At 33.7% G+C, this 14,220-nt stretch overlaps 1 protein-coding gene and 1 long non-coding RNA gene across 2 annotated transcripts; one reads left to right on the top strand and one right to left on the bottom strand.

Annotated features, from left to right (window-relative positions):
- Positions 1-2,861: 2,861 nt before the first annotated feature.
- On the bottom strand, positions 2,862-3,990 carry LOC122598017. Its single transcript, XR_006323514.1, has 2 exons — positions 3,468-3,990; positions 2,862-3,229 (listed from the first exon to the last, which is right to left on the bottom strand). It is a non-coding gene; the product is annotated as an uncharacterized LOC122598017 (long non-coding RNA).
- A 2,624-nt stretch (positions 3,991-6,614) lies between these two features.
- LOC122596760 (lipoxygenase 3, chloroplastic-like) lies at positions 6,615-11,472 on the top strand. Its single transcript, XM_043769389.1, has 9 exons — positions 6,615-6,996; positions 7,108-7,382; positions 7,862-8,099; positions 8,449-8,766; positions 8,856-8,941; positions 9,225-9,332; positions 9,451-9,752; positions 10,173-10,439; positions 10,570-11,472. Exons 1-9 carry the CDS (start codon positions 6,624-6,626, stop codon positions 11,327-11,329), a joined length of 2,727 nt encoding a protein of 908 aa, XP_043625324.1. The 5' UTR covers positions 6,615-6,623; the 3' UTR covers positions 11,330-11,472.
- Positions 11,473-14,220: the final 2,748 nt, after the last annotated feature.

Here is a 14,220-nt window from a genome sequence, read left to right as displayed (position 1 = left end):
ATATTTCATCTTTAAATTTTAGGTTAAGGGAAAATATATGCTGTTACAGTACTTCTGATGGTTGAGTTACTAAATATTTAACATGCCTTTATTTTTGTTTTTAAAATTATCGATCAAACTTTTTGTAACGATCAATTGGTTAGGCACTACAATTGGTCAATGAATTCCAAGTTCAAATTTTGGCGCTATTGTAAAGCTATATTTAATCCCATGTGTACCTAATTGATGCGGCCCTTTTCATCAGTCACTTGAAAGGCCCATCGAAGCTATAAACGACTTCAATATAGTAAGACACAACTGACCCAATCATGAAAAAGTCCACCAATGACTCAATCGTCAATCTCCACCAGCTCCCATTCCTTTGAACTACCGGCTCCAGAGACTTCAGTAAAACAACAACACTATCTACTAGCCGTAAAATCACAAAGAGATTTCATTCGAAACTCTGGTCTTCAGAACCCAACATCGATTTTAGCATGTGTCAAAACAATCCTCGTGATCCTCTAAGTGTAAACATCCAAATACGGTCGAACATATTACATGAAAGTCCCAGATGTCTTTCCATAATCTGGACTCTTTTAACTCTAATCAAGAGCCAAGACTTTTCTCCCAAACGTTGGTTCATTTCTTCAAGTAGCGCAGTTTTAGGCATACTCCAAAAGTCAAATAAACAAATATATCAATGCTTTACTACAGAGGGTAAAATGAAAAGAAGCAAAACAGAATATGTAAGTAACAAGAGTCTTCTTTTATCGCAAGAACCCTTTTTTTTTTAATCCAAGAACCCTTTTTTTTTGTCTTCTTTTATCGCAAACCCACATACAAAGAATAGATCTAACAAATTAAAAAAAATAAAATAAAAGATCTTACCTTTATACCAGATTCGCTACAAATCATTACATAAATCAATAACGAACCTGGTTGTGATACCATGGAGCAAGCGGCACAACGGGTCGACAAATTCACGACAACAACGATCACATAGTCGAATAATAAGAAAAAAAAAACCACCACACAAGACTTAACGTGTTTCGATCCCATGATGATAAGTTAACCATTAACTTCAATACACCAGGTACAACATCAATGCCTCAATCCCTTGCCAATCTGTCTTTACCCTAGATGAATGGAATTAAAACTCTAGTTTAATGGTAGGTTAATTATTGGGTACTTGTCTAACAGATGATAAGTTAACCATTAACATCTGTTCCAACGCAAATTGTAAAAGAATATTTCTTTTTAATCTATAGGTAAATTTTGTACAAGGTAATTAACTTCAAAAAAAAAAATTCATACAACAAATGCTATACATTATATCATTATACTTGATTTTATCCAATTTGAATTCTTCATTACTAGATGGTTACCTACGCAATGCAGCGACAATAATAGTTACTAGATGGTTACCTACGCGATGCAGCGACAATAATGGTAAAGACAGGAGATGGGCTGTGGATACATGATACATCTATGATAAGATAAAAAAAAAGTTTAAGTGGACACACTAATAAACAATATCATGCGATCAAATGAGCTTTAACTATGAAAGCCAATGTTTATAATCAATGTTTTTACAACTATATAGAACAAATTTTATTTACTGCAGCCTTGCCACAATATACTAAGGAAAAAAAAATTGTCTAGCATTCTGAATATGAAATGAAAACTCAAAGTGTACAGCTTCATACCACTATACCAACAACAATTCTAACAATTTTAGCTTAATACTCAAAAACATCGAGACTGAAATAACTTTATGATGATAAATCTATGGTAACTAAGCTCGGTAGCTCAACTCAGACTTCATCCACTGCACATCAACTCGTCCAGGGTCTTTCTCGTCACACTATTAACTTTAATAATACAACAATAATGCGAACGAAGTAAAAATAATTATATTATGTTGAAGGTATCATTATAACAAACGGGAATGAAAGATATTTACTAAATCATAGAAAGCCAACACAGTTAACATGATATGAAGGAATTAGATGAGCCCAAAATTGTGAATATTTTAATTTCATGAAATGGAGATTATGATAAAGTAGTTAAACAAACATTTGTAATTCCATGATTTACAAAGTTCTTCTGTTGATTGCATAAATACAAACATACACATGGTATTATTGTAAAAATGAGATAAAGAAAGAAACTAAATGGAGCCTTCTAACAAACACTTTGGTACTCGACAATTACAACCATAATTTTCGTTGTCAATCCAAGCTCCTCAAATGTTCTGATCGGTCTCTTATATCTAAACCATAATTGGATTTATTCAACTATCTACCGGTAACAGGTTTGTAGCCAAAATTAGACCATAGGACATAAGCAAGAAGATGATGAACGTTAATTAACACTCGAGTACTTATACCTAAAGCACAAACAAAAGCATTGTTGTAACTGTTTTTTTTTAAATAAGAACTGACTTGTTGAGACTGTAGGCATACAAAAAGATGGGGAAAGTTAATACATGGATATTTTACCAAAGGCACAAAATGTTCTGGTCAATCTTTGTATTAAGAAACCCAAAGAAGACTAAGATTCAATGTAAAAGTCTGTAATGTTGGCAGGTTATCAAAGATAAATGTCCTCCAAATCAATCACGATTTGTTACCAAAATAATCGAAAGATACATTCGGTAAGTTGACTTTTAAGCGATTCATCTCTTATCTTCTCTACTATACCAATATAGATAGCAAAATCCAACTATAAGATATGAAAAAGTAACATCTAATAGCCATAAACCTGGTCAGAACAGCAAATAATGATGAACAAAGCTACCATCTTTTTAGTAAGTAAAAGTTCAAAACGCATACAACATTATTCAAACAGCAAACAAAGAATTTAATATAACTATGTTATGGCAAAAATTCAAGATAGTAGATGTCTTTTCATTATACTGAAAATACTAAAAATCATAACCTATCTATAATCTATAAACCCTTATAAAGGGTATTAGTTTTAAGAAATTAAGCAACTTTTTCATTCACATACTACCCTTCTTACTTCTATTGTTTTTTACACCTACTCAAGTATCTACCGAAAGTACCCTTATCAAAAATTTAAACCCACAAAACACACAATATCCTTCTCCTTCGCATTCTTCGATCACCAACACCGCCTTCATTTTATATTGTCCTCATCTTCTAGCCGCTGCAACGCGCGGGTACTATGCTCGTGTATGATTGCGTCTTTCCTCACCCTATTTTTAAGAACTCGATATATGTATCTATTGACAAAAAAAAACAAATAATCATAATGTCATAAAATAAGAAAGAAATTAGTATAGGTACACCAAGTGGAAACCCATGCAAAACCCATAAATCATAATATGTCTCCGGAGAAATGGATGGTGGCGGAGCAATAGGTGAGACGCCGCCGCAACCGTGGTGGTGTTAGACGGTTGTGGTGGTGGTAATGATGAATCCGACGGTGATTGGAAATAAAAGATGCCAATAATTACTTACTTAGGTTTGGCGCCGAAATGGTTATGGGAGGAAGGTGATCAACAAAAAATAAGTAGATTTATGGATGCTGATGATAGAAGTCTCTTGGTGGCTACTTGGTTGGTGGTTGCCGACGAACTGGGTTCCGGCGAGATGGTTGCCGACGGTGAATTGGTGGTGAATTGTTAGATTGATGGTGATGACAAAATGTTGTGGTGGTGTTGATGATGATCACGGCGGTTTACGACGGTGAATGACGTTGATTCTGGCGGTGTCATCAAGTCAGAGAGAGAGAGGCAAGAGAGAGGCGGGGTTAGGGCAAGTGTGTGTTATATGGTTTAGGCCTTAGGGGCGAATAATTGATATTTTAGTGTTTATTGTAGGGAGATTTTATTAGAAGTCCAAGGGTATCTACGTTATGTTATTTCAAAGATAGAACATACTAAAAATAAAAATGAGGTATTCATGTTATTTCAAAGGCAGAACATACTAAAAATAAAAAATGAGACTTTTGCTTTATAATGGAGTAGAGATAGAAATTTATTTTGTGTTACCTCTCGTATAGAGATATTCCATGATTGTAGACATCTATAATATGATGTTGACAAAAGTCCATATGACTTGTCTCCTTCTTAATATGGGTTATTGTATGCATTTAAAATGTTTAAAACATATAATTGTGTAACACATGATTTTAGTATATGACATATAATGTCCATGTCCCAATTCGAAGTTCTTCTAGATGACTAAAGTCTTATTAGGCATTCTAAAGTTGTAAGGTTTTGTTTTATAAGCTCTCTGCACATGTGAGATTTAGAATAAGTGGGCCGAATTGTATTATAAGATCATAATTAACATCAATAATGTTGTATCACACTCTATCAATATAACACATATTTTGGTGATGATACGTTTGTATGTACATGTACTGTTACATGATTAGAGGATGGCACGAGATCGCTAAATCCCCTTCTGATCGATACTTTGTGGTATGAGTATGTTACATGTTTTACTCATGTTTTAAAATTTGGTACAAACTCTACACTAAATGATTGTTGGTAAGTAGATAACTAAATATACATGCAAACAAATAAAGAGATGTGGTCCTGCAAGTGTCTGCTGCACAACCTGAAACGAAAAAAATAGAAAGACATAAGTAATTAAAAAAAAAAAGTAGGTCCACAAAGTGAGATACATGTTTTTCTAACGACGTAAATAATTAAAACAAAGTGATCCGTGGCACAGAAGTTCATTACAAAATCGTCAGTTTAAACTTTACACTTATATCATTCTTTACTACTATAAATAAATGGTCAATTTGAGTTGTGAGTCTATATATTAATAAAGTTTACACTTATATCATTCTTTACTATAAATAAATGGTCAATTTGAGTTGTGAGTTTATATATTAATAAAGAAAATTTGTGATGATATAAGATTTTTTAAAAATTGTCTTATGTGGTACAGACATCCTTTTAATTTAATTATGACATCATCATATTTTGTTAATTTAAAATTCAATATATCATTTTTTAAATATGTTCATTAATATAGATTTTTATTAAAATGATCACGTTATTATGTAAGATTTTAATCATCTTAATTTTTCGTTATAATAGGCCGAAAACTATGGTATTTTTTCGGATAACGGTTTTATTTTTTGTCAACCGCGTGTATTATAACGTGTGTCCACAACTACACAATTTTTGTTTCTGTCCAGGTTGGTTTTTTACATAATAATTTATCACAATTTTTCAACTTATTTAACGTTGTTATTATACATTTTAATATGACAATATGTTTTAAAGCTACACGGGTATCATTCGGTTTATCTGCAAAGCTTCTATCAGTTAACCCGGGTTAAACCCAAGTTGATTAGCTAGTAAAAAATAATATAAGAAATTAGAAGCAAAGATAATATTAGTTAATATCTTATTTAGATGGAAAAAGATCATTTTCTAAAAACAAATAAGAAAAATAAAGAAAGAGGAAAAATGCATATTCAATGTATTTCAACAATTTCTTACGCTAAACAATTATTTCTACACCCAACTTAGATATATAACAGTCACATACTCATTATTCTCATAAAATTGATGGATAAATTGAAATATTTTATGAATAGAATCATATAAAACTTACAATAAAGAGAAGATTTACAATAAATAAAATATACATATATATATATATATATATTAAACTAAATTAAAAATGGAAAATGCTAAACGCAGCCCTAAGGGCTGCATTTAATGTGCATAAAAAATTTGTACCTTTTCATATCAAAAGCCCATCCTCTGAATTTTATAGTAAGTGTACAACAATTTAATGCACCTTAACTACAGCCCTTAGCAAAACTCATTAAAAATATATGATGTCATCTTGTATTTTATAAATAGAAACTAAGCTTAGAAAGGAGTTTTTTTAATAACAAGTTTTGTTTTTATTAAATGATGATTTAATGAAAATTGTTTATTATTTATTATAAAGATATCTCAAATTTTTATGATCAACTATGTGCATTCTAGTCAAGTAATCTAGTCAAGTAATGAAGATGTTAGAGACATGCGTATTTTAGTTTATAAATCACTGGGTTGAATTCATTGCGTGTAGCTTAAGGGCTTTTTATCAACTCTCCCTGGGCCCATAAATTTTTCAAAGCCGCCCGACTCTCATCAGGGCGGCTTCGAAAAAGAATAACTCAAGTTTAGTTTAGATTATATGCGTTTTTTTTTCCGATACATTCTTTTGGGTTGTTTGTTTAGGGTTTTGATCATTTGAAAACTAAAATTTTCGTGAAAACTAGAAAACTGCTAAACACACTGTGATCTGAATTTAACACAATGTGTTTTTAATATGTTTTTCGAAAACACATTGTGTTAAATTCAAATCACAGTGTGTTTGAACAGTTTTCTGATTTACAACGCTATCAAAAACACCCCGTGATTTAAAACTTAACACAACGTATTTTAAGTTACACATTAAAAACACATTGTGTTTTATAAAAACACACTGTGTTAAATTCAGATCACAGTGTGTTTTGGTCAGTTTTCTAGTTTTCACAAAAAATTTAGTTTTCAAATAAATATTTCACTGTTTGTCTATATATACTCTTTATACAATGCAAAAGAATAATTCAAAGAAACTAAGTACCAAACATTAGGGATCGAATAGAACAACATGTTGGCTATCCTTTCTTCTTCTAACATTAGGATGAACGCAACAAACATTCATCCTACCAACGATTTTGGTAAAAGATACATATCTAAAGCTAATATGTTCCTTTCTTCTTTTAAGAAGAAGGGGAAAAATGGTTGTGTTATGAAATCTTCCATGGCCAAAGAGGATTTTGTAGTTGAGCAGGTAAGAGTTGAGGGATCTGCATTGTTAAACTTAACAGCGACCGTTAGCATCAAGATAAGCAATGAGGTTGATGTGGTTAAGACGATGATGAAGCTCCCTAATTTATATTCAAAAGATTTTTTCACAACCAACGAGGCGTCTGAGAAGAAGGGTATCAATTTTCAACTTGTTAGCACTCAACTAGATCCAAGTAAGATTGATACTCTTATTCAAAGTTCAAATTCGGCTTCTTTTACATATCATTTTGAGAAAGAAGCGTATATAATTCGGCTTCTTTTACATTGTCACTAACTTTTGCAAGGTACCATGAATCCAAAGGTGAGCAAGGAGTGTATAAAAGAGTGGTCCAAAATTGCAACTCCTGAAGGTAATGGTAAAGGGCGTTTCTGCTTTAAAGTTGAGTTGGTAATTGATACAAACTTTGGAGAACCAGGGGCCATGTTGGTAAGACACAATTGTGACAAGGAATTATATTTGGAGACTATCTCTATCGAAAACTTTTTCCACTTTTCATGCAACTCCTGGATTCAACCATCTAAGAATAGCAATGAAAAAAGAATATTCTTTTCCAACAAGGTACTTAATTATGGCACATATTATTGTGCTAAACAATATATCGATGTAAACTCCATGTAGTGATTGTGTTTCAGATAATACTTTGCATAATAAGTCCACAAATATTAGACTATACTAAGCTTGAGCCCACTGGGTAAAAATCATGAGATTTTTGTTGTCTAAACTAGCCCGGCCCAATAAACCTGGGCACACTGCACAGTGCACACACATTTGGAATTTTAACCCGAAAAGGTTTAGATTAAGGACTTGGGGTTATAATACATCTCTACATATGATGAGGTTATATTCAAATGGCTAACTAAATACACCAATCAAAACATAAACGAAACCACAATTAGTAAAATCATTGGGAATAAAAAACCCATTACTATATAGGATTTGAACATGATAATCACAAAATAAAACAATGGTGATAAACTCAACATAATATTTGAATGATTTAAGATATATGTTTTTGTCAAATTTCTAATAATGTCCAGGCATATTTACCAAGTCAAACACCAAAGGGGCTACAACATTTGAGAGCAGTGGAATTAAGGAATTTGTGTGATGGAGGAAATGGACTAAGATTACCAGCAGATAGAATATATGATTATGACACATATAATGATGTTGGAAATCCTGATAAAGGACCTGAACATGCAAGGCCAGTATTAGGAGGCGAAAAAAATCCACATCCCAGACGTTGTCGTACAGGACGCCCATCCACTCTTACAGGTGAGTGTTTTAAATAACTACAACTAAGTTTAAGTGAAGTAATTTCAACGTTCTAGTTGAAAGGATTTAGGTTACGTCTTATCTCAAATTCGTCAATTAAGAAAGTTATCCAAAAAGGGAACGGGTCATGGGTTGAAAGTTACATAAAGAATACTTTTAATGAATACAACCTTCTAAAATGATGAGCTTTTAACCCATACAAGAAATGACTTATTCTAACATATACTACCAGTGAACATTTTAACCCATACTAAAAATGACCCGTCCTAACACCAATCTGTTATGACCATTACCCACTTTGTCATATTAAGTATTCATGATATATGTCTGAAAAACGTATAATTTGTAGATGCAAGTGCGGAAAAGCCAGTGGACACGTTGACATCTTCTATATACGTACCAAGAGATGAAGCTTTTGAGGAGACAAGGCGCACAGAAATTTCCATTGGAAAATTGAAGGGAGTGCTTCGCAACATTCCACCCATAGTGACCACTCCCTCCAAAAAGGATAGAGTTTCTATTGATTTAGCTGATTTAAAAGGCCTTTATAAGGATGCACCACAACTTGATCAGACAAGTTCAGATAATTATAACCTTTTAAAGTTTTTGGGTGTTAATGGATCTATCAAAGAGATATTTCAGTTTGAAACTCCAAAAAACATGTCATGTAAGTGTCAAAGTAGTCTTATAGTTCTTTTTACATAACATTGGACACCCTTTCTAAATAAGACAAGAATAACATCATTAACATTTCAGGGGACACAACAAGCTATATACGAGATGATGAACTTGGCCGCCAAACACTTGCAGGGACGAACCCTACTAGCATAGAGAGGTTAAAGGTCAGTAAACATGTACTAGTAGCGGATCCAGAAGTTTATGAGGTCGTGAGCCTAAGAAAACTAATCATGGAAGTACATGAAAACCCGGGGGCTTAACGCACTGGTTAAACTTAAATTGTATAAACATAAATAAATTTTCCACTAACAAACTAATACTGAGAGGGGGTGGTCCTATGGTGGATCCGCCAATGCGTACTACAATAGAATTCTTGAATCAGCTTTTTATATGATAATGTTTAACTATAGCTTCAATATTCCAAGTCCTTTGTTAAAAATCCTACAGGTATTTCCCCCTGTGAGCAAACTTGATCCTTCAAAGTATGGACCGCTGGAATCAGATCTTAAAGAAGAAAATATTATAAGTCACCTAAACGGCATGTCGGTACAACAGGTATAGTAGCAAAAATAGAAGAGATTATAAATACTAGGGACTATCTAAGAACTATTACTCGTATAGTAAGGATGTTCGTTTATAAATTGATTCATTTATTTAATGTGTACACTTTAAGGCCATGGATGAAGGAAAACTCTTCATATTGGATTACCACGACATTTACCTTCCCTTTCTAGAGAGGATAAATACTCAAGAAGATCGCAAATCATATGGGACCCGTACAATATTTGTCTTGACAACAATAGGGACTTTAAAGCCCATTGCAATTGAGCTTAGCCTTCCTCCTAAGGACAACAATATTCCATTGAAGCAAGTTCTCACTCCTCCTGTGGATGCAACCACAAATTGGCTTTGGCAACTAGGAAAAGCTCATGTATGCTCTAATGACGCGGGTGTTCACCAACTAGTTAATCATTGGTATGTTCAAGTTCTTTGTGTGATATGTTGACATTGCATACTAATAAATATGTTGGGCAAGTCTGGTTAACAACTTATACAACATCTATTTGAAGGCCAGGCTAACTCAGTCGCTTACTTCTAATAATGTAGGCCTTCCGCATCCAGGGGTTTATAGACGATCTTTTTGATTTATATATATAGCTAGCATAAGGATAAGCTGGGTAGTGAAGTGATTTCTTATTTCCAGAATAAAGAACATTAAGTTTTTGTAAAGTGTAAATCATAGATATCCCTAAAGATTAAGGACTATATTTAGCAAAACACATTCAAATATATCTTTTGATACCCTAACATAAAATAAAACAATGATATGCAAGTTATATACTAGAACTTTTAGCAAAACACATTCATAGTCATCTTTCGTATAATGATCAATAGGTTGCGAACTCATGCATGTATGGAACCATTTATAATTGCTACTCACCGTAACTTGAGCAAATTGCATCCTATTTTCAAGCTGCTTCGTCCCCACCTAAGGTATACGCTTGCAATAAATGCGGCAGCACGCGAAAGCCTTATTTGTGCAAATGGGATAATTGAGAGTCACTTCTCTTCTGGAAAATACAGTATGCAGATGGCTTGTGCCGCTTATCATGATTGGTGGCGCTTTGACTTAGAAGGCCTTCCAAAAGATTTAATACGACGGTAAGAATGCTACAGCCTACACCAACAAACCAAATATCATATTTATGATATAACATATACATAATGATAAACTTCATAATTGTTGTTTATGACAAAGTATATAACTTCTAAGCATCTTGCTTAACTACAGAGGAATGGCACTCCCAGACCAGAAAATGCCCCATGGACTAAAGTTAGCCATTGAAGATTACCCATATGCTAATGACGGGCTTCTCCTTTGGTCTGCAATTGAAGAGTTAGTACATACATACGTAAATCATTACTATCCTAACAACGATACAGTAACATCTGACACCGAGCTTCACTCATGGTACAACGAAGCCATTAATGTGGGGCACGCTGATCTTAGTGATGCTAATTGGTGGCCGGAAATAACCACTCCCAATAAACTTTCAGAGATACTGACCGTATTAATATGGACTTCATCTGCATATCATGCGGCAATCAACTTTGGACAGTACCACTATGGTGGATATGTCCCAAAACGCCCACCACTTATGCGAAAGCTTATACCCGAACGACATGACCCAGAGTATGAAAGCTTTGTAGCTAACCCAGAAGACTATTACCTAGAATCTCTGCCTACTTTGTTTCAAACAACACAATATATGGCTGTAATTGATATAATCTCTGCACACTCACATGATGAGGAGTATCTTGGAGACATGAAGGAAATTGGTACTAATTGGCCAGGTGAATCCAAGATTGTTGAGGCATTTTATACATTTTCAATGAAACTTAAAAGAATAGAAAATGAGATTCATAGGAGGAATGCCGATAAAAGGCTTAGGAACAGATGTGGCGTCGGTGTTCCACCTTATGAACTGCTCATACCAACTTCAGAAGCCGGTGTTACTGGTAGAGGTGTACCAAATAGCATATCAATTTGATAAGATTCATAAAATTACTTTATTTTGTATTTTAATTTTATTTTACCTATAGGAGATCGATCATAAATACGCATTACTATGTATATATATAATTCATTGTAGAACCACAAATTTAGAAATAGACATATGCTCATTCTGTCTGACATATGGTACTTAGAAAAGGGTCATATCGGGTTCAGTAAGGAAATGCAGGTCATGGTTACCCGTTAAATGTTACTTTTAACTGCAAATAAAGTGCTAGGGAAGGATTGAATTCAGTCCAATCTGATTCAGTTTATGTTCAAAAATGAATGTATTTCCAGTATGTACAAAATGCCAATCTCATTTGTTTTAGTCAAATCATATGCAGATGAAGTGGACACAAAACATATGTTCACGTTCATAGTTAAGGTACCTTGTTTGCAACAATTCGGGTTCAACCAGCTTTCTGCCAATAGTGAGACACTTAATACTAAGAGCTGAACATCTGTGAAGTCTTCTGATAATATATAAGCTTTTAGATGGGCCGAATCTCGAGGCTGCATACTATAAGTCCAGACATTGTTCCATCATAAGTTATCAACTTTATATTCATTGGAACACTATCATTTCTTAGCTTGGACTTTGAGTTGAATTTCCACACAATCACCTCCATCCATCCATCTTTCCTCAACACGGGAACCGAATCAGTATCATGTAAATTCCAAGGGCTTGGGGATCTATAATAAAGAATCCTGGTCTCTTTGTTTTTCCAGTCGAGTAGATCCCGTATTATAATCGGACCATGCAAGCCATTACATTTTTCAGAAAGTTTGAATACGAGGTAACACACGTAATTTGTATCCGGTGACAACATTTGATTCGCAGTCTTGCACTTGATACCAAATACTTGTTGCTGGAATAACTCCACCCCTTGGGATCTATATGAAAAATATTATGTGAGAACATGCTTCTTATATACCTAGTATGTATGTATGTATATAAGATCAATGGTAAGTTATATGGTTTAATTAACTACTGATGCAATGTTGGTATTTATTAGCTGTGTAATTGATGGTTTAATTAGCTCACTTTTAGTGAGTCTAGCTGTTGTAATAAGAATATGTTATGAATTGAAGTTTGCTTTAAAATATATGCAAACCTTGACAAGGATGAGGAATTCAAATCAAAAGGCTTCATATTACAAGAGTCATATAGAAATTCCATTGGTGAAAGCCTAATATGTTTCTTTCTCTTCACTTCATTTAATTTGAACATCTGTGCACCATATAGTTATAAGAAATTAATTCCAACACCATAAAGAACATGCAAATTCTCTAAAAGATTAACTATAAGGAATAAGAAAATGACCTTTTCACCCTCGTCATCATTACCAAATATTTTGGATATTTCCTGACATTCAATCCTAGATTGTTGTACCGCGTAAATGTTTAAGCATGATTTCTCAATTCCTTCATATTTAACCTGCATAAAATTTTTAAGACCTCTGTTAAACATTTACAATATAAAACATTGAATTAATACCCTCCTTGTTCCAAAATCTAAAACAAAAGACACTATAATGGATATTAAACTAATATTTACACTTGCGTTGCTGTCTATTGATCGAAACTCAATGCCTTCAACATAGATGATGCTACTTCCACAATAGCACCGTGAAAAGCTCTTCAAAATAGCCTCAAAGTCAACATCTTTCTTCTCATTCAAGAATCGATACAATTCAATCATCATCCACTCATCATCCCTCCATGTAGCGAAATATGCGTGTAAATTATCTTTCCCTCTTTTGTAACTTAGGTTCACATACTCCCTTTTGGCTCGAGATTTTCTTAATCGACAAAACTTAAAGACTAAATGAACCCCGTAGTTGATCCCAGGAGATAAAAATTGAGTTTTTATCCTGATTTGGATCTTCAAATTAGAAATATCCCACATCTGAGCTACTTTTTGAAACCTACAAAATGTTATAACATTTTAATAGTATAGATAAGTAAACTAATATGTCCGCTTATAAATTCTCATGACAATTGGATGTGTAGTAAATATGTCTAAATGACTAAAATTTGATTGAAAGTATTCAACTATAGTTGAATAGGCATACAGTATGCTAGCTTCTTAAGTTCCAAGTTGTTTCATATATCTTGGAGGTCTTCGGCTCCAATTTACTTATTAGCATGATAAATAATGAGTATTTTTGACAGTAATGGAAGACTCTACTAGCTCCAGTAGCTCGCAGAGCTCATCCGGATCGCCCATAAAAGAGTGAAACGATCTTTCAAACGAGCCGATCCAAAAAAGAAAATTTTAAGCTCATTCGTTTAGCTAATTGAGGACTCGGATCAAGCTCAAATTGAGATTGAAACAGTTAATCTCAAAATCGGTTTCAACGAGCTCGAGCTTGAGAATCTCGTGAACAGCTCGGCTCGGTTCTCGCCTATATACATTTTTGGTTGGAAAAAATCGAGATAAACCACAGATTTATAACGGGAAAATGGAGATAATCATTGAAGGCCTTAAAATTATTGTCCGGGACCGGTCATTAGTATATTCTGACTTCCTAAAATTGGTACCTAGTAGTTTTTCTTCGACATTCGTGGAATAAAATTACTGAGTTGCAATTATAAAGGGCAGTGAATTTATTGTCCTCAGGGTCCGTCTATATACACACCCATCAATTCGGCAAAAACACCAACTTTTTGGCAAGTATTTCACTATACGCCCGTATTAGAGCTTTGACTAATAAAGTCAAAGTACGTACCATACACGAAGTATCAATGTATACTCCCCTTATGGTGGATGATTAGGTGTTTATGGCGTACTGTGATGTTCCTATAGCAGGACACGTCCTCAATCCTAACGTATTAGTAAGTTTACTACCGGTGCAAAGTTTTGGTGTTACCGATTTCAAGGCA

The sequence above is a fragment of the Erigeron canadensis genome, chromosome 4, assembly GCF_010389155.1.
Source record: "Erigeron canadensis isolate Cc75 chromosome 4, C_canadensis_v1, whole genome shotgun sequence".
Lineage (NCBI taxonomy): Eukaryota > Viridiplantae > Streptophyta > Magnoliopsida > Asterales > Asteraceae > Erigeron > Erigeron canadensis.
The sequence above is the reverse complement of the archived record's forward strand: the minus strand, read 5'-3'. Positions and strand labels throughout refer to the sequence as shown.